The sequence below is a fragment of the Panthera tigris genome, chromosome X, assembly GCF_018350195.1.
Source record: "Panthera tigris isolate Pti1 chromosome X, P.tigris_Pti1_mat1.1, whole genome shotgun sequence".
In the NCBI taxonomy this organism is placed as follows: domain Eukaryota; kingdom Metazoa; phylum Chordata; class Mammalia; order Carnivora; family Felidae; genus Panthera; species Panthera tigris.
In genome coordinates, this window is record NC_056677.1 from 4,447,384 (window position 1) to 4,471,470 (window position 24,087).

General features: G+C 46.3%; 1 protein-coding gene across 1 annotated transcript in view; it reads left to right on the forward strand.

Annotated features, from left to right (window-relative positions):
- Nucleotides 1–24,087, forward strand: part of STS (steroid sulfatase) — a 153,454-nt gene that overhangs the window by 58,312 nt on the left and 71,055 nt on the right. The window contains exons 3-6 of the mRNA XM_042973771.1: nucleotides 14,966–15,106; nucleotides 17,804–17,925; nucleotides 18,013–18,135; nucleotides 19,733–20,156. Of these exons, the coding sequence (XP_042829705.1) occupies nucleotides 14,970–15,106; nucleotides 17,804–17,925; nucleotides 18,013–18,135; nucleotides 19,733–20,156 (806 nt within the window). The 5' untranslated portion in view covers nucleotides 14,966–14,969. The remainder of the gene's footprint in view (nucleotides 1–14,965; nucleotides 15,107–17,803; nucleotides 17,926–18,012; nucleotides 18,136–19,732; nucleotides 20,157–24,087) is intronic.

The window sequence follows — 24,087 nt, forward strand, 5'->3', positions numbered from 1 at the left end:
TTCAGTGTGGTTGAGCTTCAAGGGAGAAAATATTGAAGGGATACCCCAAGAGAACGTATACTTGGTCATATCTCCATCGCATTCAGTGTGGTTGAACTTCAAGGGAGAAAATATTCGACGGATTCACCAAGAAAATGTATACTTTGGCATATCTCCATCCCATTCAATGTGGTTGAACTAGAAGGGGGAAAATATTCCATGGATACACCAAGAGAATGTATGCTTGGGTGTATCGCCATCCCATTCAATGTAGTTGGGCTGAAAGGGGGGAAATATTCAAGGGCTACACCAAGAGAATGTACACTTGGGCGTATCTCCATCTTATGATCTGTTGGCCAAGCCATTTCAGCAGAGCCAGGCTGTGCAGTAAAGATGGATTTGAGGGTGATGCCTTGGGGAGCTTGGGCAGACCGTGTTTCCGAGGAGAAGGTTCCTCCTGGGAATATGCTCACTAAACTACTGGTAAGCAAGCATGGAAGGAGGAGGATATGTGAATGATGTTCCCATCTCCTTGGCCATCAGCCCATGTTCCTGACAGGCGAGCGGCATCTGGGAGATGCCTTGCAGATCAACATGTCTTCCAGAGAGCGCTCTTGCTGCTTTCCAGCTTGAAGCAGACCAAGCTGGGAAGTGCAAGGCAGCTACCTGCTTCCGCCGGTGTTCTCTTAACACGCGTTGTCCTGCACTTGCGTTTAAAATCTGTTGTTGCTTGATAATTTCCATTGATTATAATGATTTTCTGTGATGCTTAGCAAGGGAAGGTTTAGAAGGGGTTATAAATGGGGCTAATTAGTGAGATGCAAATCGCTTTTATGGCTGTTTCCAAACATTTAAATGACCCATAATTAAATTATGTTGTCAAATTATTTGTTAATTATCATCTTCCTATTGAGTTTATTTCATCAGGAGATCCCGTGCACAGTCTCACGGGCAGAGCAAGGAGTATCGTGCAGATGGATCCCTTGCAGAGAACAAAGAGAATGCCTATTTGATTGGGTTTCTTTCTCAATGGGTACACGCTCGTGTTGTTATTTCCACTTTGATCTATCTTAGATGATGAGTTTACTTGTGGACTGACAGTATCTCCTGGTTGGGAAGGATGACAGCAGTCACTTTGTTCAAATTCCCTCCTTCTCCACCAACTAATCCCTGCCACAATATCCCCGACAGATGGGGTTTTTCAGTCTCCTCCCGGTCGTGGCTGGGGAGAGATGCCATGTGACAGGCTGATCATTTCGTGGTTTGGCAGCTCCTGTAAGATTGTCTTCCTTGTTTTGGACACTGTCCTGGCTCGGGCCTCAGAGACAACAGCTAAATCTTTTCTGTCTTTTGCATGCTGCTACTTAAGCAAATTTAAAGGCGATTCGTGTGTGTGTGTGTGTGTGTGTGTGTGTGTGTGTGTATTTGTTTTTGCTGAATGACTTTTATTTATTTTTTAACACAGTTTATTGTCAAATTGGCTAACACACAGTTATGTTACAGTTAACTACACTCAATGAAAGACATTCGTGGGACTTTGTCCCATTTATGTTTCAACCACCTTGACACACGGAGGGGGTTTTGGAGAAGGCAATGTGACACTCAGTAGTGAATGCTTGGAACTTGTGTCTTCTGTCTTGGTCTGTTTCTGAGATCTTCTCTCCTAGACGAAGAGCCCGGCAAGTTTTGCATTCGTATTGGTTTCTACTTTTGCCTAATGCAATGTGGTGGATGGATAGAGCAGGTAACCAGTCTCCCTCTTGGGTGGGGGAATGAGAAGGAAGAGCTGGGGTCGGGGGACCCCAGCATGGGGAAGGCTGATTCCCTGGCAGAAGGGTATAGGACTGGGACTGGCTCTGGTCAGGAACCAGGGTGTGAGCCTGTACAGACACACACACACACACAGAGCTCTCTTCCAGAGGGTCATGTTGGTTAATCATACCTGTCATACTGGCTCACCTTGCCCTGAGACCCTGTGGTGGCTTTGCTGTGGACTCCCAACCAAGGGTGTCATTTGGACACATTTTACATGGAATCTTCCTCTGGCTGGGTTTTGGACCTGACAGAATGTTCTGATAAGGCTACGCATTTCAGGTGCTCACCATCTTAACTATCTGAGTAATTAAACGAAAAAATAAATGCATGAAAAGCTTCTGCATTCTGCTTACACATCCTGACAGCATTACGCATGTATTTGTAGTCACGAACAAAACAGTAGTGATTAAATGACAGATTGTGTGTTGGCGGTGGAGGGGTGGCCATGGCCATCCTCCCTGGAAAGATGGTCAGGCTGATTATCATTTTTGTGGAATGTCTTTCACGCGGAGGGGTTAAGCAGCCTGCTGAAGTGTGAGGCTGACAAAAACCGCTGGCCGGCCATGCACTTAGCAGGGATGTCCTAGTTGTTTTGAGTCATCTTTGCCTCGTTCCCTAATCTGGTTGTTAAATCGGTCATGCCTGCCCCCGATTCCTAATAGCTAAAATAATGTTCTTCTTTTTCATCTCCAGTCATTGCCCAGCTGAACGGTTCTCACCCCCGTAAAGAAAGCTTTAGTACCTCGGACAGAGAATAATCCCAGGGGCCTTGTGATGTTACAGCCCCGATGGCAATCAATAGGACGTGAAGAAGCTTTTCACTCTCTTTCCAACCCCCCGGCTTTCCCTTCTCCTTCAGACCCTCTGCATGCTCCATTTTCTGTCCTTTCACATTTGATAACCGTTCTCTGCCATTGCCTGTGATGGAGGTCCAGTCCTTCGTGCTGAACGTTAGAAATTACAACTGGTAGGGTACTCGGGTGTTTTGGCCAGGGGATCCGAGAATATGCAGATATCCCCAAACCCGTGTTGACCCAGCCTCTGTTTCCTCCTGTGAGGTCCCTGAAAAAGACCTCTGTACGGCGGTGACCTCCTTAGGCAGAAGTACACTTTATTATTTGCTCCAGCACTGAACTCCAGTGAATTGTAGCAAGTTAGACTGGGATGTGCCCAGACCTCCTGTCCTGCGTAAGGCAAACGGACAGCATGGCTTCCTCCCATGTGGGAAGGGGGCATGTGACTTTCTGGAGACTCCTTTATGAGGCCACTGGTCCCGTCCCCTCCCCAAAGCCCTGCCTCCGGATAACATCACCTGGTAGGGGGGTTAGGATTTCAACATCTGAATCTCTTCAAGGCGGTGGGGGAGACGCAAACAGTGACACCGTGACAGCTTCTATTTCTTAGAAAAATCCTTCTGTGATTCACCATTGCCAATAAACAGCTCCCCAAAATCTGGCCACCCTACCTTCTACCATACCTCATTTTAATGACACTTCCATCCACTGCTCTCTGGTACCAAGAACTCTCCAGCTATGGTGACCCCCGTTGACCAGACAGGACGTTGTGAGATGTTCACATGCCCCAGAGTTTTGAGGACCACTCTGGTTCGTAAAATTCAGTAAAGTTTTACATAAGTGAACACGTGAGCTGAGCCATGGTCACGCGTGGGTAACGACAGAGCATTTAGGTGTGGAGGTCAAGGAGAGGTATGCCAGGGCCGAGCAGGACAGCGATTTCTTCCTCCCACACAGTCATCTGTTGGCAAGCACCTTAACGTCACTGCCTGATGCCAACTAAAACGGCAACCAGAGCATCCCATTTGCAAACTCACCCAAACGTGTCCCAGGTGGAGATGCGCTAGCCTACAGGCGGTGTGCACTGTCCTAACAAACAATATTACCAGGGATTCCAGTGGCTTCATTGTTGTGGGCGTCTCTTCATCACAGAGCTTTGAAGGCCCTGAAGAACCCTTGTATGTTCTGTTGGTTGTTTGCATTCGTGAATGAGCTAGACTCTCTTGATAGCGCATCTCCATCCCAACACGCACTTTGTCCTTTGTGACAAAAACACAATTCGCCGCAAAGATAATCACTCATCTAGAGGCGCCTGGGTGGCTCAGTCGGTTGAGCGTCCTACTTCGGCTGGGGTCATGATCTTGTGGTTCACGGGTTCCAGCCCTGCATCGGGCTCTGTGCTGATAGCTCAGAGCCTGGAGCCTGCTTTGAATTCTGTGTCTCCCTCTCTGTCTGCCTGTCCCCTGCTTTCTCTCTCTCTCTCCTCTCTCTCTCTCTTTCAAAAATAAACATTAAAAAAAATTTTAATAAAAATAAATTAAATAAAAAATAAATTTAAAAAGATAACCTCTTATTGTAAAGGCAGTTCACTCATTACAAAATATACATTTCACAAAATGATACTATATCAAAGCTCCATGGCATTAAATATTTTCTGGGGACTATGATAACATAAGTAAATATATGCTTATGATAATTATGAATTATTACGTGCAGGGGGAGAAACTGACAATTCTCTTTCGTCTTAAGCGCAAGCCATTAGACGTGAATATCTACCTATAAGAGATTCAACCATCTAGACTGAAAATAACGAATCATGAGCAATAAAAGTTTCCCTTATAAAATTTGGGATAACAGTGAAATATTAACTTTTATAAGACACTGATGTTTGTAGACATTTCAGCATACTAATGTAAGGTGATACATATGTACATGTGTATAATCTCTGAGACAGATATATTTTCTCATACTTTTGGTCATTCTGTGTATATATGTGTATTTAGGATGTGTATACATATCATATATGTGTGTGTGTATGTATTAGGAGTATATAGTAAAGTGTATTTTGCTTTTCAGTTACTTAAGAACTGAACGAGAGGAGTGCCTGGGTGGCCAAGTTGGTTAAGCATCGACTTCGGCTCAGGTCATGATCTCACAGTTCGTGAGTTTGAGCCCCCTGTCGGGCTCTGTGCTGTCAGCTCGGAGCCTGGAGCCTGCTTTGGATTCTGTGTCTCCCTCTCTCTCTGCCCTTCCCCTGCTCACACTCTGTCTCTCTCTCTCTCTCTCTCTCAAAAATAAAACATTAAAAAAAAGAACTGAATGAGATATTATATAATGAATACAAGTGTTCATTTGGGTTTTACTTAAATGAAATGCCTTATATTCAGGGGCACAGACAGCAACATACATGTTGTTAGCGTGTGCATGATATAGTTATTTCAAAATATGTAGATGTTCACAAATTTTAACCCTGCAAATGACTGTGAAAAGAAATTCCCTAACCGTGATCAGGAGTCCAGGAGTGAAATTAATGGTGGTTAAGTATTTTCCATATTTTGTGTTTTAAATCACATAATTACCGTTGGCAGATGAGTGGATAAATGGAACGTGGTCGGTCCCCACAATGGAGTATTATTCAGAAGCAGGAAGGAAATCCGACACATCCTACGACATGGATGAGCCTCAAGGACATTGTGCTGAGTGACATAAGCCAGACACAGAAGGACAGATACTGTCCCGTTGTGCTCAGATGCAGTACTTGGACCAGTGAAACTCATGGAGACACAGACTAGCAGGGTGGGGTCCAGGGGCAGGGAGAGGGGAAACGGGGAGTCAGAGTTTAGGGGACGTTTCAGTTTTGAAGCACAAAGAGAGTTACAGAGATAGATAGGGGCGACGGTTGCCCAGCGGTTGTGAATGTATTCAATGCCACTGAGCTGTATGCTTAAAAGTGGCTAAGAGGGTACGTTTTATGTGGCTTTTTACCACAATGAAATATTAACTAATTAGGGGCACCTGCGTGGCTCAGTCAGTGAAGCATCTGACTGTTGATTTTGGCTCAGGTTATCATCTCACGGTTCACGGGATCGAGCCCCACATTGAGCTCCGTGCCAAGCATGGAGCTTAAGATTCTCTCTCTCTCTCCCTCTACCCCTTGCCCCTGCCCTCTGTCTGTCTCAAAATAAATTAATTAATTAAATAAAAATAAAAATTGCATAATTAGTGATGAAATATCAAACAGCCCAGCCCTATATGAAGTAAAATAGAATTCTCCAGCCGCGCCTTGCCCCAGCACCTTTCCTAGGAGGTACGTGTTGTCCGGGCCCCTCTCATCACTTTTCCCTATGAATGGATTTGGGGTACAGCAAACCTGGGCTGTCACCCGCGTCCCACGAGTCACTTGCTGCATGACGTCACGTGCCAGGCTCACCCCCGTCATCTGTAAAAGGGGAGTCATCACAGAGCCAACCACACTGGTTCTTGGTAGTGGAGGGTGGTCTCTGTACCATGGGAACCTCAAGGCTAATGAGCTGATACAAACTGAAGAGGGTGAGTTGTTATTATCGCTGTGGCCATTTGTGGGTGTCTCCACCACCCTGATTCTGAAGCCTTGTGCTCTTGGCGTCGCTCTCCCACCGGGGCTGAGCGTGTACGTTTTGGTTGCTCTGAACTCCAGGGGAGGGGCTCCCTTCAGCTGGCTTGTCTGGTTGGGTCTCGAGGAGACAACAGGACCATTCCCACCTTTGCCTGAGAAATTTCCCACGTCCCGGGCTGGCCTGGGACGGGTCTAGTCTCGTAAAAGACTCAGTCTGTTCGGTGCCATAGATCAGCGAGGGCACCTGCATCTTGGCGTGTGTCAGTGTCAAGGTGAACACTCACCTTTGCCAAGGTACCTAACACAGGTTGAGGCAGCCAGACGTTTCCCCACACAGTCAGCGAAACGCTTGTCAGGAACTCAAACATGACAGGGGGTCGAATTCTCCTCTCACTCTGCTTTTCACAGTTCTCCTGGAACATGTTGCTTTGTGTCAGTGCTTTCAGAGTCTGCCCCTCTCCTGTCACATGGAAGGAAAATACACAGTCAGCTCCAGGCAGACTTAGGGAAAAGCCATCGGGTTTGGGGAACATAAACATCACGGGAGCTTAGACGAGGTACGAGCCCTTGTGTTGTACGGCCGGAGGACAGAGGTGTGCGGAGATCGGGCGACCTGGTGGTTGGTGGGTAAGGAGCGTCAGCACCAATTTGCAGGGTGTTGTGCCCAGATTCCTTGCGTGCTGACCTACTCTTCATGTCCCGGAGCATAAGCTGTACGAGCTCCCGGAGCAGGAGGCACCAGGATCTTGCAGGTTTCTGAACTTAGTGCTTCGTCAACTCTTCCCAGATTTCAAATGTAAAGGAAGAGGCTCAGCAAGGCTTAATTTTTAAAATACCTTTCTTTATTCATGTTATTAAATCAATGTAACTCATTTAATTGTGCCATGTATAGGTAAGCGTATTGACAAATGCGAAGACCAAAAGACCATGTACCGTGGCATAGTCAGTAAAGACAGCGATGTGGTAAATAAGTGAAACGTGACCATTAACTTTATTTTGTTTTCTTTTTTAAAGACTTTTTTCTACGTTTATTTATTTTTGAGAGAGACAGAGAGAAAGAGAGAGAGCCCAGCAGGGCAGGGGTAGAGAGAGAGGAAGACACAGAATCCAAAGCAGGCTCCGGGCTCCAAGCTGTCAGCACAGAGCCCAACGCGGGGCTTGAACTCACTAACTGTGAGATCATGACTTGAGCTGAAGTCGGCCGCTTAACCAACTGAGCCACCCAGCCGCCCCTGAATATTTATTTTAGAAAAATTTCAAGCAGTTTATTATTTCTTGTTCAAGCATAGTTTGCATGCAATATTACATTAGAAAAATTACAATTTATATTTAAATCTATAGAAATGCCTGTTTTCTTTAACACATATTCAGATAGGGTTTTTTCTGTCTTGATGTCAGATGACTATTATGATTTTAAAACAGGACATCTATTTAGATAACACTTTGTCCATGGGATATATTGGTTAAGAAATTTTTATTATACATAGTTTGAATGGAATAAAACTCCATTTGTTCTAAAAAAAATATGGTTTCTAAGTGTAGGGTTTTCTCTATTTTCAATATGCCTTTTTCTCCATTGAGCAAATAGATCAGGAACATTTTTGTTGCCATGGTAAAGCTTCTGTTATGTAAGTGCATTGTTAATTTTTCTTTAATGAACAAATGTAATGTAATTACACCTCCAGTCACGAAGGTGTTCTTAGTTCTCTCTCTCCTCCATAATGATTCTGTTTTAGGAATAGATACTTCCCAAGAAAGTTTTTTGTTTTTTTGCCAAATTAAGATTGTTCAGAAAAATAATTTAATTTCTTAAGGAGGGAAATTATGCAGTTTTTCAGAAATTAATGTACCTTGTTCATAGTTAGCAGCAGAGCACTTTCTTTTATTTTTAAACTACTTGTATCAACCACGTTTTAATAGTTTGAAACGTCTTCATAAACACCTTTTTCTAATTCATGTTTGTGGGGAACAAATAAGTTGTGGTTACTTCAGACAGTAATGATTTAGATGCAGTGAGATTCTAAATGGCTACAAACAGACTTAAATTTCCTAACAATTTTAATTGGGCTCGATGATAGGTCTCACCCGAGTCCTAACTATATCTACTGCAGGCACATTTTGGAGGTATAATTAATGACATAATGTCACGTTGAGCTAACCAAACCCACTCTGTGAGTCAGGAATTCATTCTCTATAGATATTAATAATTATTAAAGGGCATTCATCCTATTGGGTTTAATTCCAATAAAAAAAAAAAGTCTACACCTGAATTAATAAGCACCTCAGCAAAATTTTGCACAGAAAGTTGGAACAAATTTTTCCCAAGGAGGATTCATATGTACAATGGATCCTGACTGTGGTCAGATCCTGGTTTGCAGCCGATTCATAATCTTAAGCCCTGGATGTTTTTTGTCTTCATTCTTCTCTGCAAAGCCCATTGCTGCAGTATCTTTCCCGAGAGCAAGCTTGAAGTCTCATTGACCTCTCTCTCTCTGTCTCTCTCTGTCTCTGTCTGTCTCTCTCTCTCTCTCTCTCTCTCTCTCTCTCTCTCTGACATGCCATCTCCTGTTAATTACATAGTGGTAGTAATAGTATCCCCAATCAGTCCTGTTCTCTCCCACCTGCCCCCACCTCATTTGGGTACAAACATCTCTATGGAGTCATGGCCACTGTGCTTTACATTTCCTCCAGCCTCTGCCAGATCCAGGCACCACAAAGCAACAGGTTGATGGGAGAATGCAAATCAGACACACCCATCACCCCCTGATTTAGTTCGTCACCATCTGTCCGCCGTGTCCTCTGTGGGCTAACAGTGCCGTCCATTTCTGATCCCTGCCGTTCCTGCAGACTTTTCCCCAGCTCACAGTGTGAGTTTTGCACAGAAAAACAAAGAACAGAAAAACGGCACGTGGCTATGGGAACGCTGTGCATTCAGCCATGTGCGCAACAAACACCGTAAAAAGAACACGGAAAGAAACTGATCCCCTGAGCGGTTCTCTGAATACTTTCTTTATGTATTTTCCTTCTGTACATTTAGAATAAAAGCTGGATTTTTTTGGTGAAATGTTACTTAGGACTCACAAGGGGCCTGGATTTTGCTTCATTTCATCTCTCTGTCAACCGTGTTCCTCTGGGCCACCAGAAGTACATTTTTCATTCCTGGTATTTTCAACTTTCAGTCGTAAAATAAAAATTCATTTTTCACATGGTTGGTGAGCTGGGCAATGTATCTTTAAATTACTTACATAAATTCTGACCAGTCATTACTAATGAAGTGTGTTCTGAAAATAAGTTAAGCGTGGCCTGTGAGCCCCCGCCACAGAGAGCCTTTCTCAGGCCGTCGTTAGCACAACCGAACCTTCACGTCTAAAGCTATTGTACCCTGTGTGAGTTTTCTGCTTCCATGCAACTGATGACGGCATGGTTTGTTATCTCCAGAGGTGCGGTGGGTGGGGAATCTGGCCCAGCTTAGCTGGTCCCTGGGTGGCCACCGAGGTACCGGCCAGGAACGGTGTGTCATCCGAAGGATCCGTGCCCGAGCTCGCTCAGGTGGTTGTGGGCAGATGCTGTTTCTTGCAGCCTGTTGGCACGAGGGCCTCAGGTCCTTGCTGCCCATTGGCTGGAGGCCGCCATCACTCCTTCGTCCTGGAGGGGCATCTGTCCAGTTGTGCAATCTCACTTCCTTCAAGTCCAGCAGGAGGAGGAGTCTGCTAGCCACACAGAGGTCATGGGGTTTTGCAACCTCATCACAGACATCACGTGCCTTTGTTTTCCACATTCTGTTCGTTACAAGCCAGTCTGGAGGTCCGGCCCCACCCAAGGGGACGGGATTATCCAAGATGGGAATCAGTAGCAGGAGGGCGTCACTGGGGTCACCTCTTTGCTTCAAACTCTGTCACTATCCTTACAATCATCTACGCAAAGCTGTAATAATAGTGCTGTGATGACTGCCCCCAACGACCACTGGCCGCTACTGACGAGTCCCTTATGGATTCACAGCACTCAGCATATAATTTTATCTTCTTGAGGGCACGTACAAGGTAGTGTTATGTTCATCTCCATTTAACACAAAGTGCTGACAAAGAGGCTGAATTCGCAGCCCAGGTTTGGCCGCCACCCGGCAGGGGGCCAGGATCGAAACCTCACCTCACCTGCAGAAGCCACCTGCAGAAGGCCACCCTTGAGGGTGCTGTGCTTGTGGCCGGCCAGAGCCCTACAGGGTGATTCTGAGGCTCCTTCCCCTGTGAAACCAGCCCAACCCGAGGCCGTCATGATGTCTTTTACCAGTTTTCACCCCATAGGTGTGTTGAATTGGAACGGATTTGGTTGAATGGTCAGTGAATTGCTTTTAGTTCTAAAAGTATGGACGCATGAAAGTCTTCCTAAACAACCAGTGGTGTTTGTCTCATGCTTTATCATTTTGGAGACCTTTTATTTCTCTTTCTTTTTCGTTTCCTCATGGGAAGGCAAGGCGATGTTCTCCCCAGCCCCAGCTTCATTGGGGCATGATTGACAAAATTGTATATATCTGAAGTGGAAGGGTGATGATTTCATATACGTATGTGTTGTGAAACGATGATCACGATTAAGTTAATTAACACACTGCCCACCTCACATATTCACCATTTTCTGGTGTGTAGTGACAACGTTTACAATCTACCATCTACGCCCGTTGCAAGCAAGGACACTGTTATTAACTGTGCTCACCATGCTGTCCGTTAGGTCCCCACAGCGTGTTCGTCATGTAATAGAAAGCATGTAGCCTTGCACCAACATCGCGCCATGTGTGTGCCCCTAGTCAGCATTCTCTTCTGCCTCTGAGAGTTAAGATTCCACCTATGAGTGAGCTCAGTCCGTGTTTGTCTTTCTGTGTCTGGTGTGATATCTCCTGGTGCATCCCTGTGGTAGCAGATGGAACTGTTTTCCTCTTTTTTATGACTGAGTAATAGTCCATTGACTGTGTGTGTGTGTGTGTGTGTGTGTGTGTGTGTGTGTGAGAGAGAGAGAGAGACTGAGCAATAGTCCATTGACTGTGTGTGTGTTTGTGTGTATGTGACTAATAGTCCATTGACTCTGTGTGTGTGTGTGTATGTGTGTGACTGAGTAATAGCCCATTGACTCTGTGTGTGTGTGTGTGTGACTAACAGTCCATTGACTGTGTGTGTGTGTGACTAATAGTCCATTGACTGTGTGTGTGTGTGTGTGTGTGCGCGTGTGACTGAGTAATGGTCCATTGACTCTGTGTGTGTGTATGTGTGTATGTGACTGAGTAATAGTCTATTGACTATGTGTGTGTGACTGAGTAATACTCCATTGACTGTATGTGTGTGTGTGTGTGTGTGACTAATAGTCCATTGACTGTGTGTGTGCGTGTAATAGTCCGTTGACTCTGTGTGTGTGTGTGTGTGTGTGTGTGTGTGAGAGAGACTGAGCAATAGTCCATTGACTGTGTGTGTGTTTGTGTGTATGTGACTAATAGTCCATTGACTCTGTGTGTGTGTGTATGTGTGTGTGTGTGTGTGTGACTAACAGTCCATTGACTGTGTGTGTGTGTGACTAATAGTCCATTGACTGTGTGTGTGTGTGTGTGTGTGTGTGTTTGTGCGTGTGACTAATGGTCCATTGACTCTGTGTGTGTGTATGTGTGTATGTGACTGAGTAATAGTCTATTGACTGTGTGTGTGTGACTGAGTAATACTCCATTGACTGTGTGTGTGTGTGTGTGTGTGTGTGTGACTAATAGTCCATTGACTGTGTGTGTGCGTGTGAGTAATAGTCCGTTGACTCTGTGTGTGTGTATATGTGTATGTGACTAATAGCCTGTTGTGTGTGTGTGTGTGTGTGTGTGTGTGTGTGACTAATAGTCCATTGACTGTGTGTGTGTGTGACTAATAGTCCATTGACTCTGTGTGTGTGCGTGTGTGAGACTAATAGTCCATTGTGTGTGTGTGTGTGTGACTAATAGCCCATTGACTGTGCGTGTGTGTGACTGAGTAATAGTCCATTGACTGTGCACGTGTGTGTATGTGTGCACGTGCGTGCATGCCGCATCTTCTCTGTCCCTCTGTTGACAGATGTTTGGGTAGGTCCCATGTCTTGGCCATTGTGAATAACGTGATGAACTCAGGAACGCATGTACCTCTGAGATCCCGATTGCAGGGCAGCCCTTTATTTCCACCACGTCGGCTGAGTCCCCGTCGTGGACACAGGATGTCAGGGAACAGTGGATGAGACTGAGGCACGGGCAGCTCATGTTTCACGCCCAAGACCTCGTTGCTGGTGGCCTGAGCGGGGACAAGACCCCTGACCCACAGTCCTTCACTCATCCCCCCCTACTTCCTAACAAGCAGGCAGTAAAAGCCACCAAAGAGAGAATTGAGGGCAGCGTAAGGGGTGGGAGAGTGGCTGCTGTATGAGCCATGGCTCCCTGCTTGCTTGTCTCTAGAGGAAGAGGGTAGTGGAGAACAGAGTTGGCTTTTATGAGAAGGGAAGGTGCTTGAGAGGGAGAGAGACATAAGACGGGAGAGCAGAAGTGCGTCAGGAGGGAGAGGAAGGAGGTGTTCCTCCAGGTCAGTGGTGGGGGCCAGTCGTGGCCACGGAGCATTATCTGTAAGCACTGCTGATACACAGGTAGGTGCAGAGGAGAAGTCCGTGGTCACTCAGATGGGCGGCAGCTTCCGAATCCTTCTGTAGACACCGAGCTGCTTAGCTAGGAGAGCACACGACGTGTGTGCAGATGATTTGACAGATGCTGGGAGGGGTGCCAGGTGGGCATACATCGGCCCCTCTCTGCTGGGGCCTCTGTTGCTGCTGGAAGAGAGGGGGCGAGGCGGCGAGGCTGGGGTGCAGCTGAGCATCGTCCAGTGACCCATGAGCCCCATAGCAAGGGTGCCAGTGATGTCACGGCTGGGAAACCCTGTTCACAATATCAATCATCGTTTATTTACCCAATAAATAATTAATCCTGATGAAATACAGTTAAAATAATAATGATAACGAGCACGTGCTCCTGTGTTCTTCATGTAGGTGAGCTCACGAAGGCGTAGGCAGAGGGCTTACAGTGCGCACGTGCACACACAAAAGTGCGCTTCCAGATAAGAAGTTGTGTGTATTTAGTGTCCAGGTTAAGGGAAGCACGAAAACACCCAGTAGTTAGAAGCACACAAGCACGGTGTTGTGGTTCTCTTGCCTTCTCTGGTGGGAAGGCGCCACGTTGCTTTGTTGTGGGGACGGGAGGTTAGGGGGCATGCTCGTTTATCCGTCACTGGTGTTAGTTTTGCATTTCCAAGGGGTTGCATCCACTTAGGGACCCCTGACGTGCGAGCCCAGGGCATTTCGTAGGCACTACTAATGGGTGTCTTCAGTAATCTTGAGAAGCTTCACTGTGTGTCAGTGCTCATAGCGACAGACGGATGCTCCTTTTCACATCCTTCTACTACCCATCGAACCTTCCACCCACGTACCATGCAGGGTAGTCTCCTTCTTAACCTGTGTTTCGGTGGAGTTCGGAGTGAGGCATTTTTAATTCAACAGAAAAAACGTCGGTGCTATGTGTCGCGCGGCTTTCTTGGATGCTTGCTCACCCAGCCGCTGCCCTCCTAGTGCCCACAGCGCAGCGAGGAAAGAGGACGTCCAGTTTCATAGCCACCCAAGTTGTTGTGCAGTGTTGCTGAGCCACAAATGCTGTGTAACGTCGGGGAGTACGTTCAGAGAGGAGAGGTTAAGAAGGACATGAATGTTGACCGTGGTCAGGGACTGGGGTGTATCTCCTGCACACCTCCCTGCCGCCCACCAGGCCTGTCAAACAACATGCCCGGGACAGCACCTGCCAGTGCTCTGGCTCTCACTTGATGGGACACAGGGTCAGGGCTGCAAAAGCAGTAGATGACGGGAACCAGAGGAGCGACGGAGGCAGACAACAAAATGAACTGGGAAGCCCCGTCCTCCGGTAGAGGAGAGAATCTGATTCCCAGGGCCAGGCTTCTGGTTCCAGCTGGGAGGTTGAACGGACACAGGGACCCTGGTCTAGGAGGCGGGGAGACAGTGATGGGAGACGGCGAAGTGTGACCTATTACCCAGCACCTCGAGCTGCCCCAGGCTATAAACCTTGTGCTCCTTGAGTTTTGAAACGTTGACCCAACCTTCCCTTTAAAAACAAAAAAAAAGAAGCGAATTTTAGAAAGGAGAGGACGTTGACAGTTGGGTCTTAATGAAGTGCCCGTCTATCCACAGCTCACACAGAGAACTTTTAGCTAATTACAGAGCTCACATGCCAAAAAAAGATGGCGGGTGGTTGTGTTTTCCTTCTTCCAAGCAGAGCCTATGTGTTGGGGAAGAGTAGTAGAATAGAGATGACAGGTCATGGGGTGCCTGGGTGCCTCATTTGGTTGAGCATCCGACTCTTGGTTTCCATTGAGGTCATGATCTCTTAGTTTGTAGGTTCGAGCCCCATGTCAGGCTCTGAGCTGATCCTGCAAAGCCTGCTTGGGATTCTCTCTCTGCCCCTCTCTCCATCACGCTCTCTCTGTCTCGCACAAAACAAATAAACTTAAATAAAAAAAAAAAAAAAAGAAATGAGAGGTCATTACTATCCTTGGAGACAGGAATATTTGTTTTGGAAGCAAACACCCTGGAAAGAGGACAAAGTGCTTTGCTCACCGGAGCCTGTGTTCTTGCAGCACAAATGGTCTGGGGCGACAGGTTGGGAGAAGGTCCCAGAAAAGGAGGTGGTCCATTGCACGCTGGCATCCCTCACTTCTGTCTTTGTCGTTGCCCTTTGCAGGAGGATGAGGATTCGCCTGGTCCTGCTGTCATTCCTGAGTGTGGCCCAGAGCCATGCAGCCACAAGGCCCAACCTGGTCCTCCTGCTGGCTGACGACCTTGGCATCGGAGATCTTGGGTGCTATGGAAACAAGACCCTCAGGTGCGATGACGTGCTTGTCGTGCGAAAGCCTGGCCCTGCTCGTAGGCAGTGGTCCCCAGTGATGTGAACACAGTCACAGAGCATGCAGACCACCCCTTCAGGGCACACTCGTTGATGTGTGACTTCTCGTGGGTGCAGGCAGATACTGGCGTCGGGAAGGCAGGCGGGACTTGATGTGTTTGAACATGGGTAGTGAGTTGCATCAACCCAGAGAGACCACTGGAAAGATACTCCTAATGACTGTCTGACCCAATGATACTGTCCTGCTTCCACACGTCCTCCATCTCTTCTTCCCATTGGCTCACCTCTTTATTTTATTTTCTCTGTCTGGTACCTGGCTTTGTGCCAGTGGGTGGCCCCCCTGCCCCCATCCCTCCTTCTTTTGCCTCCACAGTTACCACCCTGGCCGGGACAGGTGGCCCAGAGGCATGTGTCAGGTTGGATGACTCCAGAACCTTCCAAGGATCAGGGGTCATGGTGATGCTAGAAGGACACTGGGGACCAGAATCAGGGACAGATGAGGGCATTTCGTTTCTCAGCCCCCTGCGTAACACTAGGTTCATGTAAGATGTATTCTAAGGGCACTTTGGTTTAAAAAAGGAAGTTGGTCCTTGAGTAATAGAATATTGGCATCAAGACGGCATTCTCTCTTTATAACGATGAGGAAACAATCACATAAACTGGTCCTGAGCTTCCTCTTACTTAGTAATGATCAGTTCAAACCGAATCACACAAGGTGGGGAAAGAGATCGTGTGCTTTTATAGAATCTTCTCATGAGATCTATCAATAGTGACTCTGTGAAGCTTGGGGATGGACGCACTGGTAAGTGCCACGGGACACTGATTTACTTTCTTGCCATCACTCTGCCTCGTCATCGTCTCTTCTACATGACAACGCAGCAGGAAGGGGTGTTTCGTTGTGATGTATCACATCAAACAGAAGTTGGCTATACGTTTTTCTTTTCAGGAGAAACCATTGTGCAAGCCTTAACCAGACGTGTCTCAGTTCCACACTGAACCTTTGCATCAGATGCCGCTTGTTCTGTTCTGTTTTGTTTTTAATGTTTAGGTATTTTTGAGACAGAGAAACCCAAGCAGGCTGCGCACTGTCAGCACAGAGCCCGATGTGGGGCTCGAACCAAGAAACAATAAGTTGATGACCTGACCCAAAATCAGGAGTGGAATGCTTAACTGACTGAGTTAAGTGACTGAGACACCCAGGTGCCCCTCTGTCATTCAAATTTTTTTTTACTTATTTATTTTTTAATAATTTTGTTTAAGTTTATTTATTTTTGAGATTGAAGAGAGAATCCCAAGCAGGGTCTGCGCTGTCTGCCCAGAGTGCAACACAGAGCTCAGACTCACAAACCGTGAGATCATGACCTGAGCCAAAACCAACAGTCGGAAGCTTAGCTGACTGAGCCACCCAGGCATCCCGATGCTGCTTGTTGTTTTAAACTGTGAGCTTACCTGTGATATTTGTTAGAGTTTTAAACACATGGGCAAGGATGAGATTTCAATTGACCACATAAGTTTTCCACCCACCGTTCGCCTCATTTTGTAAAAAATGGCGTAGATCTTACTTTTTGACACTTGCCGTACATCTCTTTTTAGTAATTTACTTTTTCTTATTCATGTCTATTCATTTTAAAAATTTTATTATTTTTAATATTCTGTGTATTCCTCAGTATACATATGGCTCAGTTGGTGAAGCATCTGACTCTTGATTTCGGCTCAGGTCGTGATCTCACGGTTCATAAGATCAGGCCCCACATCAGGCCCTGTGCACTGACCACATAGAGCCTGCCTGGGATTCTCTCTCTCTCCCTCTCTTTCTGCCCCTCCCCCCTCAAAATAAATAAACATTAAAACAATATACGTATTCCTGAAGTTCACTGAGAGAACAGACAACCGTTCCTATTCAGCTGTCTTAATTTAAAAAAATTACAATCAAGCTTTAAGGTTTTGTTTCTACCAAATCTCAAAAGGAAGAAAAAAAGTGTCAGTCTAGGGATGGGGAGGTTTAAGTCAGATACACAGGTTCAGTCCTTCTAAATCTTCTAAATCTCTGACTGAAAGCAGAAAAGCACAGGGAAGAAGTTGACTGTCAAATGCACACACGAAATTCATGCGTGGGGGAGCACGTTGATGGTAGCTCTGCGAAGAGACGACTGTCCCCTTGACACTGTGCACCACCGAGGGCTACTCTGTGTGGGCACCGGGCTGTAGACCATGATGAGCAAGATGTGTGTTACCCCCACGGTGCAGGCGTGGAGCGCAGTGAGCCGAGCTGTCCGTTTATGGTGAGCAAGCTGCTGTGATAGGATCTGTGTCCCACACACACATCAAGACCCCCCAGGGACAAGCTTGGTCATAGGAGGCTCAGGAGAATCCCGTCTGTGCCAGGACCTGCAGGACGGAAGGTGGGCTGGCAGAGAGGGTGCGGCCTCATTCCCAGCGGACGATGAGGGGTGAGAGCTCAGCGTGGTCCCAGAACAGAATGCCTAGCATGTGCACAACAACTGTGATGGGATCGGCCGGTCTGTTCCCAGAGCAGAAGCACTGGAATGGTTTGTCCTGCATCATGCATCCTCCTAGGTGTTTCTCTGGATGACGGAGAGGTGACGCACTGTGAAAAGCCACAGTGGAGCTGCATGTGTCAAGGTCATGGTGAATGACACGAGTCTTCTGTTCTAGGACTCCCAATATTGACCGGTTGGCTGAAGGGGGCGTGAAGCTCACGCAGCACCTGGCGGCATCACCCCTGTGCACCCCGAGTAGGGCAGCCTTCATGACAGGCCGCTACCCCATCCGATCAGGTAACCTGTGGGCTGTGTGGCCATGGCTGCTGTCCTCCTAAGGGCATCCCCAGACTCCTGTTTCAGTGCTCATCTCTCCTGCTTCAGGAATGGCATCTGAGTTCCTCGTGGGTGTGTATCTCTTCTCGGCCTCATCTGGAGGACTTCCCACCAGCGAGATTACGTTTGCCAAGCTGCTCAAGGGTCAAGGCTATTCAACAGCTCTCATAGGTATGGGCAGCTGTGGAGTGAGAGTCGAGGGCCTGGGACAGGACATGGTGACTGCCTTCTTACGGATGACATCACGCATACAGTTTGCACAACTTCAGATAGGGAACAAATGATCTCCATTTCCATTAAAATGCAATACACCTATCTGAGCTATTTGAATGTAAGGATACGTACGGTCAGTGTGTGTATGTGGATGGATGGATGGATGGATGGATGGGTAGATAGATAGATAGATAGATAGATAGATAGATAGATAATGATAGATGGATGGACTGATGAATGTATGGATAAATGGAAAGGTGGATGACATAGGTGACAGAGGTAAGGATAGATAGATCAACAGATGAAGTAGATGATGGATGGGTGGATGAATGGATGAATTGTGGATGAAAGGATGAATGATGGAGGGATGAATGAGTGATGGATATAGGGATGGATGATGGATGATAGATATATGGATAATGGGTAGATGATGGATGGATGGATGATGGATCGATGGATGAATGATGGATAGATGGGTAGATAATGGATGGATAATGGGTGGATGGATAGATGATGAATGGATGGATATTGGGTTGATGGATGGATGCATGATGGATGGATGGTGGAGGGATGGATGGGTGCATAGAAGATGGTTAGATGGATGGATGTTGAATGGATGGGTAATTGGTGGATGGACGGATGAATGATGGATGAATGGATGATGAGTAGATGGATGATGGTTAAAGATGGATGATAAATTAATGAATGGATGGGTGGATGGATGGGTGATGGATGGACAGATGAGATACAGAGATGGAACAGATGATAGATTGATAAATAATTATAAATAGCCATACAGCATACGAAACTATGTATACACACTATGCTGTTGAGTATTTTAATTTTATATATTAGTGCTAAAATTATGTTAGACTTTGTCTCACTTGACATTGATTTTATTCAGTTGATAGGAGTGATACATTCGTCCTTTTTTAGTTAATACGCTTAAGTCTATGTGGGTCATCAGATGAATCCTAAAATATTTCATAGAAGCAAAATGACCATTGTCTTTCCTCCTACCTCTTGTCATTAAACCATCATGTTTTTCTTTTGTGAGACACTCAACCAATTTAGTGGTATAATTAACATTTTATAAGAAATGTTCATAGATGTTTAAAATAATTGCTGAGTTATGAGTGTGATTTGCTCATGCTTGAGGTGCAGCTTTTTGAGAAAGGATTCATTTTCACTTTTAATATTCAAGGGACAAAACCAAATTGGTCCTACAACTTTAATTTTAAGGAACTGTCTTTAAAGACACTGTGTTTTTCTGTGTATTTTTGTCACCTGCCTGTTAAATATGTTAGGTCTTTTTCTTTTGTTTTCTTTTGTTATTTTCGACACTAAATTAGTTCTTGTTTTCTGATAGAGTGAGTAGTGAATACCTTGTTGTTTGTGGAGGAGGAAGTGAAAAACCAAGGGGTTCTACAGAATAGTAGGCGTTTGGCTAATAAACGTGCAGAGCGAATCCGCTTTTCACCAGGTGGGAATCAGACGCTAACATTCAAGTTAGGGTGTTCATTGGGTCTAAACCTATCATCCGCTTCCTTCTCAGGGAAGTGGCACCTTGGGACGAACTGTCACAACAAAAGCGACTTTTGTCACCACCCATTGAGCCATGGCTTTGATTATTTCCATGGGATCCCTGTGACCAACCTAAGGGACTGCAAGCCCGGAGAAGGCAGTGTGTTCACCAGGGGTATCAGGCTGCTGGTGTTCATCCCTCTTCAGATCATAGCAGTCACTCTCCTCACCATGGTGGTGCTCAAGTACCTGGGGCTGGTCCGAGTGCCCCCTCTGGTCTTCTTTGGCCTTCTCTGCCTGGCCGCCATGATACTGGGCCTTCTGGTGTGCTTCCTGCATTACTTCCGGCCCCTGAACTGCTTCCTGATGAGGAACCACGAGATCACCCAGCAGCCTCTATCCTACGACAACCTCATGCAGAGGCTGGTGGCGGATGCGGCCCAGTTCATTCGACGGTAGGTATCACCTTTTATCCTGATGCTGCTGCCTGTGAAGTGTAGTGTTTGGTTATTTCCGTACAGGTTGGAAAAATGGTGTGGTCTTGCCAGCCACGTTTCCCCTTCCATGCAGAGCAGATTTGTCCAGCTAGGCTCTCGGGAGGAAGGATGCAGAGAACGGACTGACACGTGATAGGAAGCGTAGTGGCGTGGGCTCTCGCTGGAACAGCTCTGCCGATATCACTCACATCTTGTGCTTCTGGTACCATGCCAGAAAGGTCTCCCACATGACCAAAGGGGCTTTAAGTATCACCACGGTCATTACTCTTCAAGTGAGCATTGTAAGCACGGTCATTACTCTTCAAGCGAGCATTGTAAGTGTAGATGTCCTTGCGACACAGAGGACACAGGGAGATCCCCCATGAAAGTTTCCGAGCAAAACCACCGTGTGAGGAGAAAGGGGGAAGCTGACGATCTCGTTTAGTCCGTGAGGACCCCTTTCATGCAAAGTGTTGAGGGTTGCAGTCACCAACCAGAGAAGGGTTGGTGGCATTCCTGAGTAGGAACTATATCAGGAACACCTGCTGTCAAAAACAGAACCATTCTGTTCCATTTGTCACCTTAGCGAAAAGTGGATGTTTCTTTTTTTCTTTTCAAAGTTTATTTATTTTGAGAGAGTGGGACAGAGAGGGGGAAGGGCAGAAACAGAGGGAGGGAGAGAGAATCGCAAGCGGGCTCCAGTCCATGAGTGCAGAGCCAGATGCAGAGCTTGAACTCATGAACTATGAGGTCATGACCTGAGCTGAAATCAGGAGTCAGGTGCCACCCAGGTGCCCTGAGAAAAGTGGAAATTTCATCTTAAAATCACACATTGGGTCTGGGCAGTCACTGGCCGCGTGCATGCTGGGAGCGTGAGTTGTTCCGGCAACAAAGGCTGCAGAGACTGGGTTTCAGCACAATGGCAGGAGGGAGGATGTAATGCGGGTCTGGACGGAAGATTTTAAGCTGGCAGTCATGCTCTTAAGTGTCTGTCGTAATCACTTGCATATAGAGGTGCCATTGGGTTATCGGTGCCTACGTAGGTTTGTTGGCCCGCACAGCCAGAATAATGGCTGCTCAGACTGTTACAAGAACCGAGGCTGCTGTTAAAACTGAAGGTTGCCCATCTTTTCTCTTGAGGTTGCTACTGAGCCGTGCTGAGGAACATCTCCTTTTAACAAGCTCCCCGAGAGAGTCTAAAACACATGTCTCCTAGGACACTCGGAAATGTACTAGAGTGTCGATGGGGACTTTAGGGACAAAAGCTGCAATTATTGTTTTGCCCCCAGACTTTTCTAGAAGGGGATACTGACTTGTGATCTAATGCAAAAGTTTTAGAACTTTATAAGGTATACATGTTATGTTGTCATCCAGTAAGATATACATAGATTGTTAATTGAAACAAGTCTCTTGAAACGATTCTTTTTTTTTTTTAGCAGCATGATCACTTCTGATACTTTGCATCTTACTTTTTTTTTTTTTTTAGTTTTTTTAACATTTATTCATTTTTGACAGACAGAGAGCAAGAGCGAGGGAGGGGCAGAGAGAGAAGGAGACACAGAATCCAAACCAGGTCTAGGCTCGGAGCTGACAGTACAGACCCCGAGGCGGGGCTTGAACTGACAAACAGTGACATCATGACCTGAGCTGAAGTCAGATGCTTAACCGACTGAACCAGCCAGGTGCTCCACTTTGCATCTTATTCTGTTGTGTGTGTGTGTGTGTGTGTGTGTGTGTGTGTGTGTGTGTGTGTGTTTTGGTAATGTTTTATTTCTTTTTGAGAGAGAAAGTACGAGTGGGGGAGGGGCGCAGAGAGAGAGGGACAGAGGATACAAAGTAGGCTCTGCACTGACGGCGGTGAGTCCCCATGTGGGTCTCGAACTCAGGAACTGTGAGATCATGACCTCAGCCAAAGTCAAAGACTCAACCAACTGACCACCTAGGTGCCCCTGTAGTGTGTTATTTTTTTTTATTTTTTTTTTTAACGTTTATTCACTTTTGAGAGAGAGAGGGACAGAGTGTGAGCGGGGGAGGGGCAGAGAGAGGGGGAGACACAGAATCCAAAGCAGGTTCCAGGCTCCAAGCTGTCAGCACAGAGCCCGACACGGGGCTCGAACTCACGGACCACGAGATCATGACCTGAGGCGAAGTTGGACGCTTAACCGACTGAGCCACCCAGGTGTCCCTGTTGTGTATTATTTTTTAAGAACTGGCTGTGACACTAAATGAGCGTCATAAGTCAACAGTGGGCCACAGTTCGCGTGGTTGAAAAAGCTCTTACCACGTGGGTTAACCTCGCTGTGTTTTCTAAGCAAGGGAGCAGCCATCCCGGACTCAGACGGCGCTCCCTGGGATTGCAGACCTGTGCACTCATGCCGGAACACAGCAGTCTGCTGTCTGCCAAATTTGCTCTAACAGCTGAACACTCGCCCATCCGTCTGCATCCACCAGCAATCTCTCAGAAACAGAAGACATTAATAATACAGTGGCCCCTGCAGAATCACAGGGGTCAGGGATCAGACTCGGCTTCTAGATGAATCACTTCTTTTCAACAGGTGGTATTTTGACAGCAGTGGAGGAGTCTATAGAGAGTATGAATATTCATATGATTACAAGGCATTTTAATGGGTCCCTCCGCATGTGGCTTTGGGAGGGAACCAAGAGTAATTTGATCCTAAGGGTATTGAAGCCTGTGTCGTTCATGTGGATGAGATGCAGGCATCTGCAATTTTCTGGCAGAACCAGAGATTTAAGATGTTCGAGCAACACCGCAGTTGAAAGTTGGGGTTATTGAGTTATTACAGAAGGGTTTATTCTTCGAAATAGATGGTTCCAGAGGAAATGCCTGTTGCTCACGTTGGTGTAGTCAGTATTAGTGAAAATACTGCATTTGTTTCCCAAAAAGCTTTTGCCATGACGTTGCCTGAACACACAAAGATTGAAAACATCTAGGTAAACCCATCCTTGGGTACAGTTGTCCTCAGACTGTGTCACATGTGATACCTGATTCGCTGCGGGTGATGGCCACACATCTTGAAAGATCTGCGTTAATGTGTCACCAAAGAATCATAGCAACATTTGTACAAAAAAAAAAAAAAAAGATTGTTTTAAGGAGGTGAAGACCTCATTTATATGTGTTGTGTCATTGGCATATGCATATCCTGAATAATTTAAGAAGGTCTTACCACCTTTGTGTGAGAAATGGATTTAGACTCGGCGTGTTTCTGAAATTTATTCAAATGCGTTTCAGTTCAGAATTTCCCCGTGGAAACTGGCACCTTCTCGTGATATGTTAGCATAAAAGACAATGTGGGGGGTATGCAGTTCACGTTCAATTCGTATGTCAATAATAGTGATAAAAATGGTTTAAACTGATATCTCTAAAATTTATTTATTTACTTATTTATTTATTTTTACATTTTTATTCATTTTTGTTTTTTGCAAGACAAAGCTAGAGCAGGGGAGGGGCAGAGAGAGAGAGGGAGACACAGAATCCAAAGCAGACTCTTGGCTCTGAGCTGTCAGCACAGAGCCTGATGCGGGGCTCGAACTCACTGACTGTGAGATCACCGACTAAGCCACCCAGGTGCCCCTTTTATTTCTAAAATTTATATTCGTTCTCTAAGCCTTTTCGCTGGAATGATTTTATACTGAAGATACGGACTTGAGATGTGGAGCTGCGGATGACAGGGGCGTGAGGTCTTCTGAAGCAAATTTGCTACAGACAGGTCACCAGTGCTTACTTCTAACATTGAGGAGACTGGTGGTTGGGAATGCTGAAACCACAACATGGTCCGTGGGGCCTCATCCTAATTTACTCCCAGGGATAAAATTTGTCTTGGGGAGATGTTTTTGTTGGAAGGCTAGATGATTGGTTCACCACACCATATGCTATAAGCTGTATAGTAAT